This window comes from Delphinus delphis, chromosome 17 (assembly GCF_949987515.2).
Source record: "Delphinus delphis chromosome 17, mDelDel1.2, whole genome shotgun sequence".
NCBI classification, from domain to species: Eukaryota; Metazoa; Chordata; class Mammalia; order Artiodactyla; family Delphinidae; genus Delphinus; species Delphinus delphis.
Window position 1 is genome coordinate 18024047 of NC_082699.1, and position 21378 is coordinate 18045424.

A 21378-nucleotide genomic window follows, 5' to 3' on the forward strand; every position below is an offset into this window, starting at 1 on the left:
AGTTGCCTAGAGAATGATAGAATTTTCCAGGTGAGGATACTGAGGCCAGCTAAAGCCAGATTTAGGGCTAATCTAGTCTAGGACTGTTTTTTAAAAAACACAAAATTTTACTTAAAAATTTTATTTATTATGTAATCAATATAATATATGCTTATAAAATGCAGAAATAATCAATATAATATATGCTTATAAAAATGCAGAAATTGCAGATAAATTTGGTTTTTTAATACACTTTTACATAGATTATACAGTGTATATATATGGTTATTTATACTATTTATTTTCCAACTTAACAAACCTCAATAACCCACACTTCTGTAACCAAAATCTCAACAAGCATCATTTTTATTGTCAGTATATACTAACATTGTCTAAATGTACCATGACTCACTTATTTCCTTAAATGTTGGACATTGACCATATTTCCATTTTTAAATCACTTCATGTAATACTGTGTTCAGTATCTGCAGAAATCCTTGACCATGTTTCTATTTCTTTAGAATATGAACATTTTAAAAGATCTTGATAATCTGTTGACAAATTCTTTTCCCCGAAGATTCTCGTAATTTATTTTCAAAACTAGTAATGCATAAAGAAGCATTTAGGGTCCTTATCAAAATACTAGCTTTACCACAATTTTTCTTTTCTTTTTTCCATCACACCATTCTGCCCTTTAGCTCATGTTAAAGGAGGGGAAGGGGGCTGGTGGATGGGGAGGAAAGACAGCCAAAAAACAAACAAAAAATACATACAATAATGGTGGTCATACATTCTACAAGTGATAACCATTTTCAATTTTTCCATCACCCTCCATCTTTAAAGGGACCCTCTCAGATGATATGAATGGGGAATCAAGGCTTATTTTGTAAACAGCCTTAGTATCATTCTAAAATCCCACTCAAATAGTATATATTCAAAAATTGTCTCTAAACTACTAGAATCGGGAAATCTTTCTTTTTTGTTTTTTTAAAGATGTTGGGGGTGGAAGTTTATTAATTTATTTTTGCTGTGTTGGGTCTTCGTTTCTGTGCGAGGGCTTTCTCTAGTTGTGGCAAGCGGGGGCCACTTTTCATCGCGGTGCGGGCCTCTCACTATTGAGTCCTCTCTTGTTGCGGAGCACAGGCTCCAGACGCGCAGGCTCTGTAGTTGTGGCTCACGGAGCTAGTTGCTCCGTGGCATGTGGGATCCTCCCAGACCAGGGCTCGAACCCGTGTCCCCTGCATTAGCAGGCAGATTCTCAACCACTGCGCCACCAGGGAAGCCGAAGAATTGGGAAATCTTTTTAACCATGAATGACACTTTCATATAATTCTATAGCACAGAATTTTCAGAATATCATCTCATTTTAGCTACTTAGAAACCTTGAGTAGACCAAATATTATTATTTCCATTTGCTTACAGTTTCTGTGGGAAGAAACTAAGCTTAACAGAAGATAAAAATTCAGGTTCTCTCAATATATATTTCTAAATTAATTATTTAATTAATTTTTGACTGCGTTGGGTCTTTGTTGCTGTGCAGGCTTTCTCTAGTTACTGAGATCGGGGGCTACTGTCCATTGTGGTGCGTGGGCTTCTCACTGCGGTGGCTTCTCTTGTTGTGGAGCAGGGGCTGTAGACGTGCGGGCTCAGTAGTTGTAGCTCGCGGGCTCTACAGCACAGGCTCAGTAGTTGTGCTGCACGGGCTCAGTTACTCCACGGCATGTGGGATCCTCCCGGACCTGGGCTCGAAACCCGTGTCCCCTGCATTGGCAGGCAGATTCTTAACCACTGTGCCACCAGGGAAGTCCCTCAATGTATTGTTGAAGTAATCATACAAAGAGACCATTAGACTGAGATGGCGCTGATGCCTTGGTAGTTTAGTGAGCAACCCAAAAGCTAAGCCAGATTCAATCCTTATAAATACCTCAAGGTATTTACAACCAATCACAAACAGCCAACTAGATTTTCTCAAATAATGCAACAGCATAAGCTATAAGCAGGGACTTCCCTGGCGGTCTAGTGGTTAATACTCCACGCTTCCACTGCAGGGGGCATGGGTTAGATCCCTGGTTGCGGAACTAAGATCCTACATGCCTCACAGTGTGGCATAAGCTATAACCAATCAAATAATTTCCTTGCTTTGCATGTGCATCTTCTCCATAAAAACCTTGCCCCTAGCTCCTGTCAGTGGAATGCTCCTGACCATTTCCAGATTTGGTGCTGTCTGATTTGAATAAATTTTTGCTCAAATAAACTCAAAAATTTTAGCATGCCTCAGTTTATCTTTTTAAAGCTATTAAAGAAAAACACTGTATGAACAGAAAAATTTACATACATATCAGTACAATAATGGCTAATTGATATTGTTTGTAATATGAATTACACTAAAACAAGAGTTTTTGAAAGGTAAGTGGAAGATAACTTTAAAAAAGGGAAGTTACAAAGCAAAGACATGGAAACAATCTAAATGTCCATCGACAGATGAATGGATAAAGATGTGGTATATATATATATATATGTGTATATATATATATATATATGTGTGTGTGTGTGTGTATATATATGTGTATATATATGTATATATACAGTGAAATATTACTCAGCCATAAAAAAGAATGAAATAATGTCATTTGCAGCAACATGGATGCAACTAGAGATTATCATACTAAGCAAATGAGTCAGAAAAAGACATATGATATCACTTATATGTGCAATCTAAAATATGGCACAAATGAACCTATCTACAAAACAGAAACAGACTCACAGAGAACAGGTGTGGTTGCCAAGGGGCAGAGGGAGGGGGAGGGATGGACTGGGAGTTTGGGGTTAGTAGATGCAAGCTATTACATTTAGAATGGATAAACAACAATGTCCTACTGTATAGCACAGGGAACTGTATCCAATCTCCTGGGATAAACGATAATGGAAAAGAATATGACAAAAGAACGTATATATGTGTGTAACTGAGTCACTTTGCTATAATATATAATGTGCAGAAATTAGCACAACATTGTAAATCAACTATACTTCAATGAACAAACAAAAGAAAGAAAGTGAAGTTATCCATGAAGAAATAGTATAATTTTATCCTTCTGGATACCCAGAAAAAAGTAGACAGGATTTGGAGTTGCGAAGGTGATACTATTTTTGACTATTAGTTTGTTCCTCCCCTATGCCAATAACATATATATTTTATTTTATTTTATAAATTTATTTTATTTTTGGCTGCACTGGGTCTTCATTGCTTTGCGTGGGCTTTCTCTAGTTGCTGTGAGCAACTACTCTTGGTTGCGGTGTGCGGGGTTCTCACTGTGGTGACTCCTCTTATTGCAGAGCATGGGCTCTAGGCACATGGGCTTCAGTAGTTGTGGCACGCGGGCTCAGTAGTTGTGGCGCACGGGCTTAGTTGCTTGGCGGCATGTAGGATCTTCCTGGACCAGGCCTCCAACTCGTGTCCCCTGCATTGGTAGGCAGACTCTCAACCACTGTGCCACCAGGGAAGCCTGCCAGTACCATATTGAGTGAAAAACATGGTTCTGAAATAGCAAACAAAAGCGTCCTTTACTAGTTGGATGCTCATCCCTCAATACTCGGCTGAACCTGAAGCCTTTGGACATTCAGAGGCCAAATTAATCATTCTGTCTCTCGGGCCTCTGCAGCATTTTGTAAATTGGTATATGTCAATTATATTTCAGCATTATATTTTAGTTTATTTTCAGGTGTTTCCCTCACTATGTAAGCATTGTGGATTTCCAATTTTCTTCAGTATCTTTGTATCCTCTGCTTCCAACTTAGTCCTGGTAGTTGGCGAGGCGCTCAAGATCTCTAACAAATAATGAACGATTGTGTAAACGGATGAGAGTGATTTCCGAAGACAAATTTGACAAGTATCAACATTATATGAACGAGTTCCACTCATTTTCTACCAAACTATTGGTTGGATTAAATTACTATTCATTTTTGTTCAAACGTGCACTGTATTATTCCTCTGTGCCAACAGGTTAGAAACATTTTCCGCAGAGAAAATGGTGTTTTGGGCACAGAAAATGATGCCCACGAGAATGAAAGATTTAACCCTGCTTCCAGGCTTTGTCCTTCGCGCGTGTCTCTCCCCTCTGTCCTTCCACACGGTTGTAAAGAGCGCCAGACTCCGACGAGGGGAAGCAGCGCTCAGGATGGCCGTTTGCTGGTCCTGGCAGCGAGGGTCAGGTCGGATTCAGATCTCAGCCCACAAGGAACGCGTGTGCCTGGGCAGGTTGCCGGCGGGCCGTCCATTCTGCGCACGCGCAGGCGGCCTGTGCGGCCCGCGGACCTGGCGGCGGCGCCGGGTGCGCGGCTCGTTTCTGCCGCGGTCTGGTGAGGAGCTGCGCCTCGGCGTGCTCGGCTGCCGCCGCAGTGCAGTCGCCGTTTCTGGTCACGCGCGGGATGCTGCTTCTGGCGTTGGGCGGCCCGTGGGCGGCCGGACTGCGGCTTGGTGGGAAGAGGACGGCACCGTGGGCAGCCACTGCGCTCCGAGGCCCTAGGGCGGCCGTCTGCCGGGCGGCCTCCTGCAGAGGCTCCTCGGGGCGGGGCGGGGGCGCGGGGCTGTCGGCAGCCGCGACGCTTCTGCCGTGTCGGGTGCGAGCGCAGGTCGGCGGTCAGAGGGCTCGCGGACCCGAGTAAGGGTGGGGGTGGGAGTAGCACCGGGCCTGGGGAGCCCGGCTCTCCCATAGCTTCTCCCCGGCCTGCACGGCGGCTCTGGTGCTGAAGGAGCCCCGTGCTATGGGGCTGGTAGGAGTGCCCGGCCTCGGCCTGGCCAACAGGCCGGTGCTCCCGGGGTTCGCAGCCCCCGCGAGTCCAGCAGTGCCCCTTGGAAAGTGCCTATTTTCTGGGCGGTTCCAGTCACTTTACAGAGATGGTTGCAAATCCATTGGGCTTGTGAGGACTCTTATTTTTTTTTTTCTGTCCTTGAGCGCAAGCTCGGAAGGGTTAATTGGCAGCGAAATTTAGATGCTCCACGTGGAGACCGAACTGAAAGAACTCGGGAAACCTGATTTTGAGTTTGTTCTGCTTTTTATTAGGTGGCTCTATTTTTAGGAATTCCTTTGCTCCCTGGAAAAATGGGATGGAGACGTTAATCCTTCTCATTTTAATCTGAATAAATTGTCTCCTAATCCTGCCCTGTAAAATATTAGGATTAGCAAACATGGTTGAAACTTGGGAGGAAAGGCCAACGCGGGAATTGGAATCTCATTAAATTTCAGCATAAAGGGATTAGGCATGCCTTTTACATCTTGAAGAGTGTGTGTTGTGATAAGTTTTCTTTTTATTATATTTTACAAAATAAACTTAAAAAATTTAAAAGTTTATCATGTACTCACATTATAATGGTCTCTTTCAATAGATACCTGTTTCTTGGGAAAGATGTGTTCGATGTTTACATACACAGCTTGAAAAATCAGAAGATGGAAGGCTGATTTATACTGGGAATCTGGCCCGAACAGTATTTGGTGGGTAATCAGAAGTGAGGATATTTCCTTTTTCCCCCCCTTTTACTTATAAAAAAAGGTTCTTAGCATATGATAACTTATTATTTTAGCACTTCGTAATTGCAAGACAGAAGGAAAAATTATAATTTTTTTCTTGTGGTCTGTTGATAAAAGATTTAGAGGTTAAGACCTTTGCATTTTTAGGAGATTTTTAAAAGGTTTTTGTAGACTCTTATGATTTTGTGATCTTATGGCTGCGCACTAAAGATTCCATCCTTTGGTCACCTCTTGGGATGTTTAGCAACAAAATAAAACAGAACAAAAAGTGTATGTAATGTTTGAATATGCAAAGGAAAAAAATATGGGCGAATACCTCTTAGGAGTAGTTATTTTGGGTAAGTAGACATTTACAGTATATGTTTCTAGATTTTACAGTTAAAATGAGCAGTAATACTTTTATAATTCAAAGATATATTAATTTTACATTTTTTAGGTCACCTTAGAATTTTCAGCAAACATATTTACTTAGTGGTTTTCTAGGTAGTAGGGAGTTATCGTGGAGAAGGAAAGGGCAGTGTATTAGATAGCTACAAGTTTAAAGCTCTTTCCTTAGGTCATAATTCAGTATTTAGTATGGAATATTTTAGTAGGGAAAGTCAGAAGAACTTAGGTTTGTGATTTGTTCAAGTTCCTGAGGTTGTATTTCATTTTATTAATCTTAAAAAAAAAAGTATAACCTGAAATATCTGGAGGATTATTTTATAGCCAAGATGGCCACAAGATTTCTGTGCCCCATTTGCATGTGTGTTTTTGATCATGCTGGTGTTAACCAGTTGTCTGAAATTTAATCTGGAAGTCTGTAAGTTCTCAAGAGTGTGACATTAAAATAGAGTATGTTTAAAATACAATTTTAGCTATTTAAAACTTTCTGGGAATAAGGAGTGATTATAATCACTATTGAGTGGAGTTCTGAAGTTACTGGAATAATCAGTTTTGGATGGTAGAAATTTCTTCAGAAGTCACAACATGAGTGGGCCACTGAGCCTGTGTCTCATCTCTGGATTGAGCCTGGGATCCCTAGACTGATGCCCTTGAGATGTGTTCACCGTGACCCCCGTGGTACCCTTCTTTCTGAATACAGACACCGTTCCTTCAAATGAAGGGAAGCCTTAATCAATTTTTTTCATGTTCCCACTTGACTCAATTCTGAAGAGAAGAGAATATAAATAGGAATTAATTTTAGTGTGGGTACAATATAATATTTGTGGAAGAGCAGAGCTACGCATGATATTCAAAGTTCTAGAACTGTAACTTGTAGAAGAATTTAATGTTTGAGTTCCTTCAATATTATAGTAATAGAAAGTCACTATACTTATCAGGGATTAATATTTTTTCTGTGTAAAACTGAGTGAGAGACATTAACATAGCGGTACCATTTAAACTACCAAATTGGGTCCTAATTTAAAGATATTTGAAGGGACTTTTAGTTGATGGTTCTTGTTAATTCAGCAACAGAAAATTACGGATGTCATAGTATTCTCTTTTTAAGATGAGTAGAATTTGAACATGAAGATGTTGTGAAAGAAGGGCATCCCAGGCACGGAAGTAGTATGAGCAAAGGCATGAGAATATGTTTAGAAAATAGCAATTGCTTCAATCCAGGCATAATAAAGTATATGTATGTATTAGTTTCCTAGGGCTCTTACAATACATTTCCACAGGCTTGGTGGATTAAAACAACAAAAATTTATTCTCACAGTTCTGAAGGCTAGAAGTCTGAAATCAAGGTGTTGGCATTCCGTGCTGTCTGAAGGCTCTAGGAAAGAGCTTGTCCTTGTCTCTTCCAGCTTCTGGTGGCTCCCAGCAATCCTTCATGTTTCCTTGGCTTGTAGCTGCATAACTCCAGTCTCTGCCTCCTACTTCGCACGGCGCTCTCTGTGTCTCTGCTTGTCTTGTTCTGTCCTTTTAAGTATACTCTCATTGGATGTAGGGCCCACCGTAATCCAGTATGATCTCATCTCAACTTTTAATTGTCTGCAAAGACCCTATTTTCAAATAAGGTCATGTTCTGAAGATCTAAGTGGATGTGAAGTTTGAGGGGACACTGTTCAACCTACTATAGTGTGAAAGAGTAATGGGGAAAACAGGTAGTTGGAAGGGCTAAGGAGGCTTTTATATAGAAGGCAACTTGGTCCCCATTGAGTCCCATGTGTACCAGTGTCATGGCATCTACCTGTGGGGGGAAGGAATTATTTTAAAATTACTAATGCAAGATAATTAAGGCTTCAAGCAAGAGTGATGTATGAGAGTGTCTGCTTTGTTATAGCCTCACAAACAGAGTATGATGTCATATTTTCAGTTTTTGCCAGTTTGGGGGAAAAACGGTATCTCACTGTGTTTTTATTTTTTTATTTTTTTTAACATCTTTATTGGAGTATAATTGCTTTACAATGGTGTGTTAGTTTCTGCTTTATAACAAAGTGAATCAGTTATACATATACATATGTTCCCATATCTCTTCCCTCTTGCGTCTCCCTCCCTCCCAGCCTTCACTGTGGTTTTAATTGAATGTTTCTTATGATTGAGGCTTAGCATCATTTCATCTGTTGAAAGGCCGTGTGCATTTTTGTTTCATTGAACTGTCTGCTTATATTTCTGGCATGTTTGTTTATTGGGTTGTTGATCTTTTCTTCTCATATACTAGAAACCTTTTGTGTATTGGGGATATTAACCCTTTGTCATATAAGCTGCAAATATTTTTCTCATTTGTCTCTTTGTTTACGGTATTTATGTCCATGTACATTTTTAAAAGATGATCAGATTTATCAACTTTCCCCTTGATTGCCTCTGTATTTTCAGTCATAATTAGAAAAGTTTACCTATTCTCAGATTATAAAGGACTTCATGGGTATTTTCTTCTTATACCTCTCTTATTTTAAACACTTAAATCTCTGGATTATTTGGAGTTTTCCTGGCATATGGTATGAGGGATCGATTGAATTTTCTCTGAATCTGGTTGTCCTAGCACCATTTATTTTAGATTGTATCTTTGTTCTATACTAAATTTCTCTATGCAGTTAGGTTTGTGTCTAGATTTCCCGTTTTTTTCCATTGATCCGTTTATGTACTGAGCCACTACCACACTGTTTTAATTATACAATCTTATGTTTTAGTATCTAACCCTCCCCCCTTTTTTTCTTCCTTTGTTTTTCCAAAATAACTTTATAATCAACCCTTCTAGGATCTCAACTTGCCTGTTTTCCAAACAGATGGTATTTGATCATGTTAAAATTGTACATTCAAGCTAAGAAAATTTACATTTTAAGTTATTTATTTATTTACTGTGGTAAAATAGACATAAAGTAAAAGTTACCATTTTGACCATTTTTAAGTATACAGTTCAGAAGTCACTGATTTTTTAATCTTTCTAACGTGATAAGTAAAAATATCTCCCTATTTTAACTTGAATGTTTTTCCTTGGTAAAGAAGTTGATTACCTTTCCCATATGTTTCTTAACCACTGGTGGTGTTTTTTGTTTGCTTGTTTTTCGATTTGCTGTTTTAATGCTGGGCACTTAGCCTGAAAAAGCCCCATATTGGAACGTTTTATGTTAGATCTGTGGAAGTGCTTGTTAATAGAGAGCTTTATTTGATTATCTGCTGACTGAATTAACTTTTATAGTATTCATAAAGATTTTTGAGTAATAGTAAACCTTTTATTGGGAGCTGAGATAGAAGCCAGTTAACCCTAAAGCGGACTTCCCAGCTGGAGAGGCAGCGCACTGTAATGGCCAACAGCCTGGACCCTAGAGTCAGATTGCCTGGGTTTAAATCCCGACACAGCTACTTGGTAGCTATGTGACATTGAGCAAGTACCTCGTATTTTCTCATCTTTTAAATGGGAGTGATGATGATGATAATTATACATCAGTCTCATAGGATTTTTTTCTAGATTTCATGAATGAAATTTGTAAAGTGCTTAAAATAGAGCCTGGAATATAATAAGCACTATATAGGTGTTTTGGTTTTGTTGTTTTGATGATGATATTGTAGGGAGAAAGGTGGAAGAATTAATTGGATAGGTTGATTCTTTTATAAAAGTTAAAAATGTTAATCTTCTCCCATTTTTTTTCTTATTTAGGTGTGAAATGTTTTTCTTACTCTACAAGTCTGATCAGCCTTGCATTTCTACCATACATTTTTGCACAAAATAATATTATATTTGGAAGTCTGCCTTTGCAAATCTTATTTTATGGCATCATAGGAAGCTTTACAGTGATCACTCCAACACTGCTTCACTTTCTTACAAAAGGCTATGTCGTTCGGTTGTACCATGAGGCCACAACAGACACTTATAAAGCCATTACTTATAATGTTGTGCTTTTGGAAACGAGTACAGTGTTCCACCAGAATGACGTGACGATTCCAAATAGCACACATGTGTTTACCACATTTTATGCTAAAACAAAATCACTGTTAGTTAATCCAGCACTCTTTCCAAACCCTGAAGACTATAACCATCTAATGGGTTATGACAAACCATTCACTTTTGATGTGGAAGAAGCCAGTGAAAAGAAACAGCTTAAAGAAGAGAAATGAGTCTGTCGTTTTTATGTTTGCTTAAATGTGATTTATGTTCCAGTGTATAATAATTGCCTTTACTTATGATTTTTGTTAGTGACTGATTGTTAAAAAAATAATTTGAAATTGTATCACAGAACTTTCCATTTCCAGAGAATTATGTTCCTTTATAATAAAAAAAGTTACATTTGAAAAACAAAACATACAATACTCTATCATTTGTGTTAAAAGGGTGTGAAAATACATGTATATGCTGACATATGCATGGTTACTTTTATATAATAAGTGTGATTGCCTCTCAGCTGGGGATTGGATATCAGAAGCAAATGGGAAAGTTATTTTTCCTTTGTGTTTGGATTTTTCTAAGGATATAGATATTACCTTTTCCCACATTGAAAACTCTTTAAAAATTCACGGATTATGGGAGACTGTTAATCTGCTTCCTTTGGCTCAGAGCACAGGTTTTTGCCTATCATCTCTGGCATGGCTGCCCGTGTTAAAGATATCCATGTCCAGTAGGGTGTGGTTAGCTCTTGGGGAAGTGGTGACCTAAGTAGTATCGTCTTCGGTGGTTCCATTTGTCCCTCCATGTACACTCTCCTTTGTTACACCCTGAAACAGTGGGAAAATTGTATGTACTACACAGATGGATAGTACCTTTTATAAAATAAAAGTCTCCATGCTAATGTTAAGTTGGTTCTTGTGAAGGATTTTCAGCCAGGAACAAAGGGCCTCAAATCATGCTATTTAGACTAGTAGATACTGATTAAGTGCCTAGAGGGTGTCAGGTACTGGGCTAGTTGCCAGAGTCACAGTTGAGAACAAAACACCCAGTCTGTAGAGAGCTGCCTAACGTCTATCACCTGCCACGATGATAAATCTAATCTTTCTGGCTTGCCTGTGGTATGAGGGAGGTGGATGGAGAAAGCAGGGACATCACTAGTTCTTAGGGGAAAGATCAAGTCCGAAGCTGCTAGAAGGTTATAGGAGACAGCTTAAGGTAGAACAGTGCTCATCTTTCTGAGACTTAGAGCCTGCCCTCTGCTAGGATCAGCCAGCTTGTGGCCTTAGTAGAGGGCGGGCTCTATTCTTAGATGAACAAGCTGCCACCACCTCTGTCCTCAGTTTGGGCCTCTGCCTGTCTGCTTTTCTGTCCTTTGTCACCTAGATGTGGACCTGTTGCTATCTTAGCAGTTAATGTGATTTATATCTTTCTGTAAAAAGATTATTCCAGGGCTTCCCTGGTGGCCCAGTGGTTGAGAGTCCGCCTGTCGATGCAGGGGACACAGGTTCGTGCCCCGGTCCGGGAAGATCCCACATGCCGCGGAGCGGCTGGGCCTGTGAGCCATGGCCGCTGAGCCTGCGCGTCCGGAGCCTGTGCTCCGCAACGGGAGAGGCCACAACAGTGAGAGGCCCGTGTACCACAAAAAAAAAAAAAAAAAAAGATTATTCCATAATCAAATACTCATTATCAAATGTTAGATAAATATTAGAAGAAAACAGTGTTGTTAACATTTCAAAGTTTTCTCTCAAGGGTCAGTTTTCTCATAACTTGTTTTTAGTACATCCTATCTCTTTCTTTAAATGTCCTATATCCATGCAACCATTTTGTCACCTGTGGAGTGGAGTGAAAATCCTATTTTTATGAGTATCAATAATTCCTCAATTGTTTAGAGAAAAGAAAAAAGGCTTAAAGTACTACACGAGAAAGATGACTTCTCAAGGGCATGATTTGGAGTGAGACCAAGATGTAGAAAAGGATCAGCATGCGTAGGATACCCTAATGGTTCATCACTGAAGTAAGTCCGCAGAAACAGCTCAGGCCAAGGTAAGAAATATACGCACGTCCTTCCATGCCACTTTACCACCCTCTCCCCAGGCAGAGTAATCTTGGAAAGATTAGGAAGGTGGTGAGTCTCCCTCTACCTATGGGAAGGATATTGAGTCAGTTTTATTTGAGTCCCAAAAGGCAGGGTGATCCCCTTGGACCTCTGGGTTACATCAGATAGTGTACCCTTTGATGATAAGATATAATCCTTTGCCTCAACATAGATTACGTCATACTGAAAAACTTCAGCTTTTGGAAGCAAAAGTAACAAAACGGTCATTAGGTATGAATGACAGCCTTAGCTTGGACACATTCGTTAAAATTGTACTCTGATTTTTTCAGAAAAAGTGACTCATCATCCAGATTCATTGTTTCATCTAGACCACTTGCTGTCTACTTTTATTTGGAACCAAATCCCAGACATCATAAGATTTCTTTCTTAAACTTTTTTTAAATTTTTATAAATTTATTTATTTATTTTTGCTGCATTGGATCTTTGTTGTTGTGTGTGGGCTTTCTCCAGTTGTGGCGAGCGGGGGCCACTCTTCGTTGCGGTGCACGGGCCTCTCACTCTGGTGGCCTCTCGTTGTGGAACATGGGCTTTAGGTGCATAGGCTTCAGCAGTTGTGGCACGTGGGCTCAGTAGTTGTGGCTCACGGGCTCTAGAGCGCAGGCTCAGCAATTGTGGCACACGGGCTTAGTTGCTCTGCGGCATGTGGGATCCTCGCAGACCAGGGCTCGAACCCGTGTCCCCTGCATTGGCAGGCGGACTCCCAACCACTGTGCCACCAGGGAAGCCCAGATTTCTTTCTTAAATATTTAATTTTGTGACTCTACAAGATAAAGACTTAAAAAAATAACAATGCCATCATAATACCTAAGCTGCCCTTGACCCCAGTGTTATCAAATATCCAGTCTACTCAAATTTCCAATTGTTTCATAATTTTCACCCCCATTTTGTTTGGATTAAGATCTAATTAAAGTTCCCACCTTATTCACACCTATTTTCTAAGTCTCTTTTAAGACTTCTAATCTATGGACCCTTCTATATTTTTCAGTTTGTTTTTGTTTTTTTAGGCCCTGCCACGTGGCATGTGAGATCTTAGTTCCCCAACCAGGGATCAAACCCGTCCCCCGGCCGCAGAAGCACGGAATCCTGACCACTGGATTGTCAGGGAATTCCCTCTTTCACTTTGTTTCCCCCGCCACCCCCCGCCCCTTGCAAATCATCTGTTGAAGAAACTGAGTGTTTTGTCCTATATATGTTTTCATGGTCTAGATTTTCTGATTATATCCCCAAGGTATAGTTTAACATGTTTGTCTGTCTACTGTATTTGCTATAAATTGAGGCTTCATCAGGTTGAGGTTTGATTATTTTGGACAAGACTGATTCGTAGCTGATGTTGTTTGTATTATTTTTCTATTGTTGCATAACAAATTGCCCCTAAAACTTAGAGGTTTAAAACATCAACAGACGTTTATGATATTGCACAGTGTCTGTTGGTCAGGTATTTGGGAATGGCTTAGTTGAGGGGGTGTGGCTCAGGTTCTCTCATGGGGTTGCAGTCAAGATATCAGCCGGTACTCCTGTCATTTGAAGGCTGGGCTGGGGCAGGAGGAACTGCTTCCAAGGTGGCTCACTCACATGACTGACAAATTGGTGCTGGCCTTTTGGGAGGAGGCCTTGGTTTCTTACCACATGGATCTCTCTTTAGAGCTACTTGTTTCCCCCAGAGCAATTGATCCAGGAGAGCAAGGTAGAGGGCAAAATGTCTTTTATGATCTACTTTGGAAGTTGCACATTATCATTGTGCAATATTTTCTTAGTTACACAGTCACCCTTATACATTGTTGGAGGGGACTACACAAGGATTTGCATACCAAGAAGGTAAGGGTCATTGGGAGCCATCTTGGAGGTTGGCTACCACCATGTTCACCCATCAAGAAGAATACAATGTCTTTCTGTCTCTCTCTCTGTGACATTAGCAACTACTAATGCTCAGTGCCCAAGTTTACTAATTCATTAGGTGTTGCAAAATGGTTATATTCTATCATTCCTTTTTCATATATTAGCTGAAATACTTCTAAAAGTAGAGAAAAGAGTATGAGAAGGCAAGGGAAACTTGCCTCTCTGTACTATTTGGTTACCGGTAGTTCAGTTTCTATAGAAAAGTCAGGATAAATGCTTGATTCTTTCCCTTTATCAGGTTTCAAAATAGAGTTGGTTTCCTAGCATCATCTGCTGATTAGACTTTAAAAAAATTATTATGAGCTGATTGATTTGAATATATTTGATGTATTTCAATTCATTGCAGTTACTATCTTATTAATGATAGTAATAGTCTACAGGTAGGCTGAATGTTCATGTCTGGAAGCTGTGAATGTTATGTTAAATGGCAAAAGGGATTTTATAGGTGGATCTTGAGTTGGGGAGATTATCGTGGATTATCCAAATGGTTCTACTGTAATCATAGAGCCCTTATAACAGGGACGCAGGATATCAGGGGAGAGGCGATGTGACGATGGAAGCAGAGATGACAGTGCTGAACTTTGAAGATGGAGGAATGGAAGGATTGCAGCTCTCAAACTGAAAAATGCAAGTAAACAGAGTCTTCCCCTGGAGTCTCCAGAAGAACTAGGTATGCTGACTCCTTGCTCTTAGCCCATTGAAACTGATTTCGGACTTCTGACCTCCAGAACTGTAAGAGAATTCATTTGTATTGTGCATATGTGTGTGTGTTTTCCACATAGCATGGCTTGTGGGATCTTAGTTCCCCAACCAGGGATCGAACCTGGGCCCTTGGCAGTAAAAATTCAGAGTCCTAACCACCGGACTGCCAGGGAATTCCCCATTTGTATTGTTTTTAAGGCACTAAGTTTGTGGTTATTTGTTACAACTCAATAGGAAACCCATCTTTGGTCAATGGGACTGTCATCAAATTGGGTGTCTAATATGATAAGATGTTTTAGGCTCATCTTGAACGTTTTCTGCCTCAGACCTGGAAACAGTAATTTCTCTAGAGTATTTTTTCCTTTTAGTAGGAAATGGTATTTTGAGACTACTAGAAGCATTCATGGATTTGTCCTCTTTTTTTCCCCCACTTAAAAAATATGTAAAATACATATAACATAAAATTTACCATCTTAACAAAATTTTTCTTTTTTTGGCTGCACTGGGCAGCTTGTGGGATCTTAGTTTCCTGACCAGGGATCAAACCCATGTGCCCTGCAGTGGAAGCGTGGAGTCCTAACCGCTGGACCTCCAGGGAATTCTCCATCTTAACCAATTTTAAGTGTACAGTTCATTAGTGTTAACTGTATTCACATTGCTGTGCAACAGATCTCTAGAACTTTTTCACCTTGCCAACCTGAAACAATACCCATTGAGCAACTCCCCATTTCCCCAGACTACGCCCCACCCCATGGATATTTACCTTTAAAAAAATGGGAAAGTAGTACAGTTTTTAGTAAAACCTTTTACAAATATGATTATTTTCCTCTAAACCTGTAGGTTTTTAAGGCCCCAATTCCATGCTATTTTTTGGCTACTAATCCCAGACCATGTCCTTTAAAGAATTTCAGGTAGCAAAGCATCTAAAGGGGTGGCTGTTTTTCTAGAACAAAGTGAGAGTTTTGGAATGAAATACATTCCACACACAAAATAATGACCATTTTAAGGTATTCCCTGGACCTGTAATTTGCTAAAGTGAATGCATTCTCAAGCCTGGTGAGACACCCCCCCCCCCGCCCACCATGCAGAACTACAGCTAATGTCCTGTGTCTGGGGTCTCATCCAGCTGGGCTCTACCCTCTGGCTGAACCTGTTGCCGAGCAGAAACACTTTGTGTGAGCCTGTTCAGTTCAGAGCTTTAGGTTCTGCTTTCTGGCCGTGAGAATTGTTGTATAAAGAACTTGTGGGAAGGAATTCCCTGGCGGTCTAGTGGTTAGGACCCCACGCTTCCAAGCCCAGCGGCACGGCCATAAAGAAAGAAAGAAGGAATAGGAGGGCGTGCTTAGGGTTTAAAAAAAAAAAAAACTTGTGGGCGAGAGAATAGCAATGCAGAGGGATAAAGAGTGCTAGTCTTTTGATCTTTTAAAGAAGACCTACAGGCTGGTTTCTTTACTATTGATTGGGAAATACCTGATTTTGTTTTTAAAGCTCTGTGCCCTCATTTGTATCATGTGTTCGCAAAGAGTACATTCTGAATCATTTTCCTTTCCTCTTGCAGCAAGTGCTCAGATATTAAACACACACACACACACATTCAAAAGAGGAAACAGTCGGATAGGAACTCAGAAATCATGTGACTGATGACTAAGTTAAAGTTTTTCTACTTATTAAAAAGGAAGAGTCTGATGATTAGTTACTGACTGTCCTTGCATTTTTAAAGTTTTGAAGATACTGAATCATGTTCCCATTTATGCTTTTTTCCGCCCTGTTTTCTTCCACATTTACTGAACCTGGAGAGAAACGCTGGATCTGCAACTCCTCTGACACAAGTGTTTGGTACTCCTACTGTGGTAAGTACGAGGGCAAAAGCAGGTACTCATAATGTGAACTGTTCCAAGGGCAAGTTTTCACAGGAACCTTTTTCTGCTATCGCCGGGAGGCAGGAAATGACCGTATGTTCCGGCTGCTGGGGAGGCTGCTGGCAGCAAAAGTGATGTCTGGTTCCTGCCCTGGGTGGATTTTCTCGATCCGTCACTGGCCTCACAGGTCTCTGAACTGTGTTGCACTTGACCTCCAAGTGCTTCTGTCCTTTCCTGTGGTCAGCTATCTCTACCTTGAACCCAGTTTCAGATTCTTCCCAGTTTGGGCAGAACTATCTGCTTCTGAGATTTTGCCTCAGCCCCAAGACTGACCGGGTCTTCTTGAGAAGGTAGAACAGTCCTAAATGCTGCTTCGAATTGATTATAGCTCCAGGCCATGATTTTTTTTTTTTTTTTTTTTGCGGTACGCGGGCCTCTCACTGTTGTGGCCTCTCCCGTTGCGGAGCACAGGCTCCGGACGTTTAGGCTCAGCGGCCGTGGCTCACGGGCCCAGCTTCTCCGCGGCATGTGGGATCTTCCCGGACTAGGGCTCAAACCCGCATCTCCTGCATCGGCAGGCGGACTCCCAACCACTGCGCCACCAGGGAAGCCCAGGCCATGATTTTTTGTTTTCAACGTTATGTTGGGTGTATAACAGGTGCTCTGTGTTTCAGGCTGTGGTTTTTGAAGGCTCTTGGAATTACCTCCCTAATTGGATGTAAGGCTGATTCTGTCCGTTATTGTGTGACCTTGAGCAAAGTCTTAGCCTCTCTGTGCCTCAGTTTTTTTATCTGTAAAGTGAAAGTGATTTTCGAACCCATTTCACAAGGATTGTTTTGAGGTAAAATTTTTAGCACAGAGCCACATAGAAACAATAATATTGATTACTTAAAAAAAAAAAATCAGCCACACTCTAATGCTATTTACTGGTTGGATCACTGTTGTTTTGTTTTATCTTGTTTTGTTTAGTTTTCCCTCTTTCTCTACAAATATCTGCTGGTCTGAAAGCACAGCTTCGGGGCTTGACTACTGTTTTGGTTTGGTGCTTTGCATTGTGTTGCTCACTATAGGTTGGTTGACCTTTTCTACCCACTAGTGGTATCAGGAAGGTTTAAGGGGATGCTCCCGAAAATACTTGCTAGCTGAAATCCTCATGGGAAAAAAGGATTTATGGTCTAATCATTTGGGGGAGATTTACAAATGTACTTTGAGTTCTGAGAAGTTCTGCAATAAAGAAACCTATTTAATCCCCCAATTTTCAGTTTTATTTTGTTTTATTTTTTGAGTGTGTGTTTACAATCCTGCAAATACACTCTGGCAAATATTAATATAAAGTTACTTCTGGGGGGCTTCCCTGGTGGCGCAGTGGTTGAGAGTCCGCCTGCCGATGCAGGGGACACGGGTTGGTGCCCTGGTCCGGGAGGATCCCACATGCCGCGGAGCGGCTGGGCCCGTGAGCCATGGCCGCTGAGCCTGCGCGTCCGGAGCCTGTGCTCCGCAACGGGAGAGGCCACAACGGTGAGAGGCCCGCGTACCGCAAAAAAAAAAGAAAAAAGAAAAAAGTTACTTCTTGGGAATTATGGTAATTGCCAGATGTGGGAACAAGACCTAAGTGTATGACTAGTCTCAGGCTGGTGGCTTTTTTTTCTGTTTGTGATTATGCTGCATTCCCTGAAAATTCCCCACCCCGCAAGGTCAGTTTACACTGCCCTGTTCCAGGCCCTCTTCAGTGCACTCGGCCCCCTTCTCTCCACTCCTTTGGCGCTTCTGCTCCATGCACTGATTATGCCACCTTCTCTGTGCTGTATTTCCTATGGCCTTTATTTATATAACACTTCATATTATTATTTAGCTTTTAATCTTCCAGTAACACTAACTCAATTTGTCTTCTGATTTGATTTTTGAGGAGAGATTTTATGTTTCTCTCCAATGCTGAGAAATTCTGTGGTCCTTTCCTGCTGCCCCATGGATATAGCGACCGTGGAGAGCAGGTGGGACATACAGCTAAGCGAGACCCTGCTTGCTGCCATGCCCCTCTCCCCTGCCCCTGCCACGTCAACCTTTCCCTGCCTTAGAGAATCCATCCTGACTGAGATGGAAACGTGTCATTTGTGGGAAGCACTGATCCCTCTGGGTATTATTGTCAGGAAGTTGGTGACGACAATTCAGTCCTTTCTGTGAGGATGATTCCCATTTGGCCAAGCTCCTGGGCATACACGGTATACCTGTTTGCTAGGGCTGCCATAAAAAACATCACAGACTGGGTGGCTTAAACAGCAGAAATTTATTTCTCACAGTTCTGGAGCCAGGAAATCCAAGATCAAGGGTCAGTTGGTTTGATTTCCTTCTGAGGCCTCTCTCCTTGGCTTGCAGATGGCTGTCTTCTTGCCATGTCTTCAAATGGCTTTTTCTCTGTATGCACTCATTCCTGGTGACTCCCTGTAGGTCTAAATCTCCTCTTCTTCTAAGACACCAACGGTATTGGATTAGGGCCTACCCATATGACCTCATTTTAACTTAATCACCTCTTAAAGGCCCTGTCTCCAAAGACAGTTACATTCTGACGTACTGGGGGTTAGAACTTCAACATATGAATTTAAGGAGAACACAGTTCAGCGCATAACATACAGAAATGGCAAGAATTGGCTGTTTTATCCTCCACCTTTGGAAAAGGCAGAAAATGTGGCTGTCTGAGTCAGTCCACAGAGCCCTGGACATACACCGTCCTGTAACCTAGAGTTGTGAGACTCAGCTCTAACCTTTTTTTGGGCTATGGATAGTCCTGAAACTCAAGGAATTCATGGATTATTTAATTAAACCAATATTCACTGAGAATCTGGCATGTGCCTGTTCTAGACACTGAGGATATTATCTAGCAGTGAACAACAAGACAAAAGTCACGGGGCTTCCCTGGTGGCGCAGTGGTTGAGAGTCCGCCTGCCGATGCAGGGGATGTGGGTTTGTGCCCTGGTCCGGGAGGATCCCACATGCCGCAGAGCGGCTGGGCCCGTGAGCCATGGCCGCTGAGCCTGCGCGTCCGGAGCCTGTGCTCCGCAGCGGGAGGAGGCCACAACAGTGAGAGGCCCGCATACCGCAAAAAAAAAAAAAAAAAAAAAAAAAAGTCACGGCCCTCCTGGAGTTTCAATCAGTGAAATATTCAGCATGTCAAATGGTGGTGATTGCTGTGAGAGAAAAATAAAGCAGGGGAGGGGATAGAGAGTACAGAGATGGGGATGGGGGTTGCATTTTAAATTAGGACAGGCAAGGAAGGCCTTACTGAGAAGGTGACTGTTTAGCAAGGACAGGAATAGTTGAGGGAGTGAGCCACGCCCATATCCAGCGGAAGGGGTGGAGGGAAGAGCAAGCACAATGGCCTTGAGGTGGGAACGTGGCTGGTGATGGAGGGATAGCAAGGAGGCCAGTGTGGCTGAGACGGAATGAGCGTGGGGAAAGTAGCAGAAGATGACATAGAAGGGAATGGGGAGAGGGTGAGGGCCATGTAGGTCAGGGAACGACTTTATCTCTTACTACGAGTAAAGCCTGGTCTGGCTCCTGGGTTGATAATAATCTGTAAGGCGGCAAAAGTGGAAGCAGGCAACCTGTTGGGAAGCTGTTGCAATAATCCAGGTGAGCGAGAGAATGGTGACTCGGACCAGAGGGGAGCATTGGAGGCGATGAGGGGGGGTCCGGTTCTGGAAGTATTCCAGCATGGTCCTCTCAGCTAAGTGAGTGTATCTTGACATTTGGAGTGTCCCCCCAACTCCAAGCAGGCCAGCCTCTTTACTGGCCTTTATTTATACTTGCGTTGATATATATGTGTACTATTCTCTAACCTGAAATATTCGTGTCCATCTTTCTGTTTCATGGAAACCTCTGAGGTCCATCAAAAGTCCTGCCTCCCGTACAGAGCCTAGTCAAGTCAGTTGAATTTAATCCTGTTTACTACGTCTTTAATAAGCATTAGGTTTCCTTATTATGCTGAGGAATACTGAGAATGCAAAGGTTATGTTAAGATGTAGCTGGTATCTTCAAGGAACTTCTGGCTTTTGTCTTACTTATGTGTAGTAGGAGGGATAACTAAACATATCACCAGGATTCATTTGTTTATTCTACAAATTCAGCATGGCCACTGGGAAGTCTAAGAGCCATTTGGAACTAGGACTCTTATACTCCTTTCCAAATCTGTTTCTTCCTAAATCTTCCCTATCTCATCATCCACGTAATTCCTTACCCCCCAACCAGGGGTATCCTTAATTATCTCCCTTATTTTTCACATCGTATTTATCGATGATTCCGTTTTTAATATCCCCAGAATATATTCTAAAGCCAACTACTTTTTTTTTTTTATCCTGACCACACTGTGTGGCTTGTGGGATCTTAGTTCCCTGACTAGGGATTGAGCCCAGGCCATCACAGTGAAAGCACCAAGTCTGAACCACTGGACTGCCAGGGAATTCCCCAACTACTTTTTTTTTTTAATTTAATTTTTATTTTATATTGGAGTACAGTTGATTTACAATGTTGTACTAGTTTCAAGTGTACAGCAAAGTGATTCAGTTATACATCTACAAATATCCATTCTTTTTCAGATTCTTTTCCCATATAGGTTATTACAGAATATTAAGTAGAGTCCCCTGTGCTATACAGTAGGTCCAGTTGATTATCTATTTTATATATAGTAGTGTGTATATGTTAATCCCACACTCCTAATTTATCCCTCCTCCCTACCTTTCCCCTTTGGTAACCATAAGTTTGTTTTCTATGTCTGTGAGTCTGTTTCTGTTTTGTAAATAAGTTCCTTTGTATCAGTTTTTTAGATTCCACATATAAGTGATATATGGTATTTGTCTTTCTCTGTCTGACTTACTTCACTTAGTATGCTAATATCTAGGTCCATCCATGTTGCCACAATGGCATTATTTCATTCTTTTTTTTTTTTTTTTTGCGGTACGTGGGCCTCTCACTGTTGTGGCTTCTCCCGTTGTGGAGCAC

General features: G+C 41.4%; 2 protein-coding genes across 3 annotated transcripts in view; both read left to right on the forward strand.

The window, feature by feature from the left end:
- Positions 1-4273: 4273 nt before the first annotated feature.
- Positions 4274-10229, forward strand: TMEM70 (transmembrane protein 70). Of its 2 annotated transcripts, none has more exons than XM_059994781.1 (3): positions 4274-4608; positions 5363-5468; positions 9589-10229. In XM_059994781.1, exons 1-3 carry the CDS (start codon positions 4405-4407, stop codon positions 10044-10046), a joined length of 768 nt encoding a protein of 255 aa, XP_059850764.1. In that variant the 5' UTR covers positions 4274-4404; the 3' UTR covers positions 10047-10229. The 2 variants fall into 2 exon arrangements, with proteins under 2 accessions (XP_059850764.1, XP_059850763.1); XM_059994780.1 differs by having other exon boundaries at positions 4275-4596.
- A 4836-nt stretch (positions 10230-15065) lies between these two features.
- The window catches only part of LY96 (lymphocyte antigen 96), a 32481-nt gene continuing 26168 nt past the window's right edge, over positions 15066-21378 (forward strand). The window contains exon 1 of the mRNA XM_059994782.1: positions 15066-16377. Coding sequence (XP_059850765.1) covers positions 16266-16377 — 112 coding nt within the window. The 5' untranslated portion in view covers positions 15066-16265. The remainder of the gene's footprint in view (positions 16378-21378) is intronic.

What these genes read in the sequence shown, in the direction of transcription:
- TMEM70 (XM_059994781.1), top strand. Translation starts at nt 4,405, where the DNA reads ATGCTGCTTCTGGCGTTGGGCGGCCCGTGGGCGGCCGGACTGCGGCTT. An exon ending in CGTGTCGGGTGCGAGCGCAG is followed by an intron (nt 4,609 to 5,362) that starts GTCGGCGGTCAG and finishes CTCTTTCAATAG; the next exon opens with ATACCTGTTTCTTGGGAAAG. An exon ending in TCTGGCCCGAACAGTATTTG is followed by an intron (nt 5,469 to 9,588) that starts GTGGGTAATCAG and finishes TTTCTTATTTAG; the next exon opens with GTGTGAAATGTTTTTCTTAC.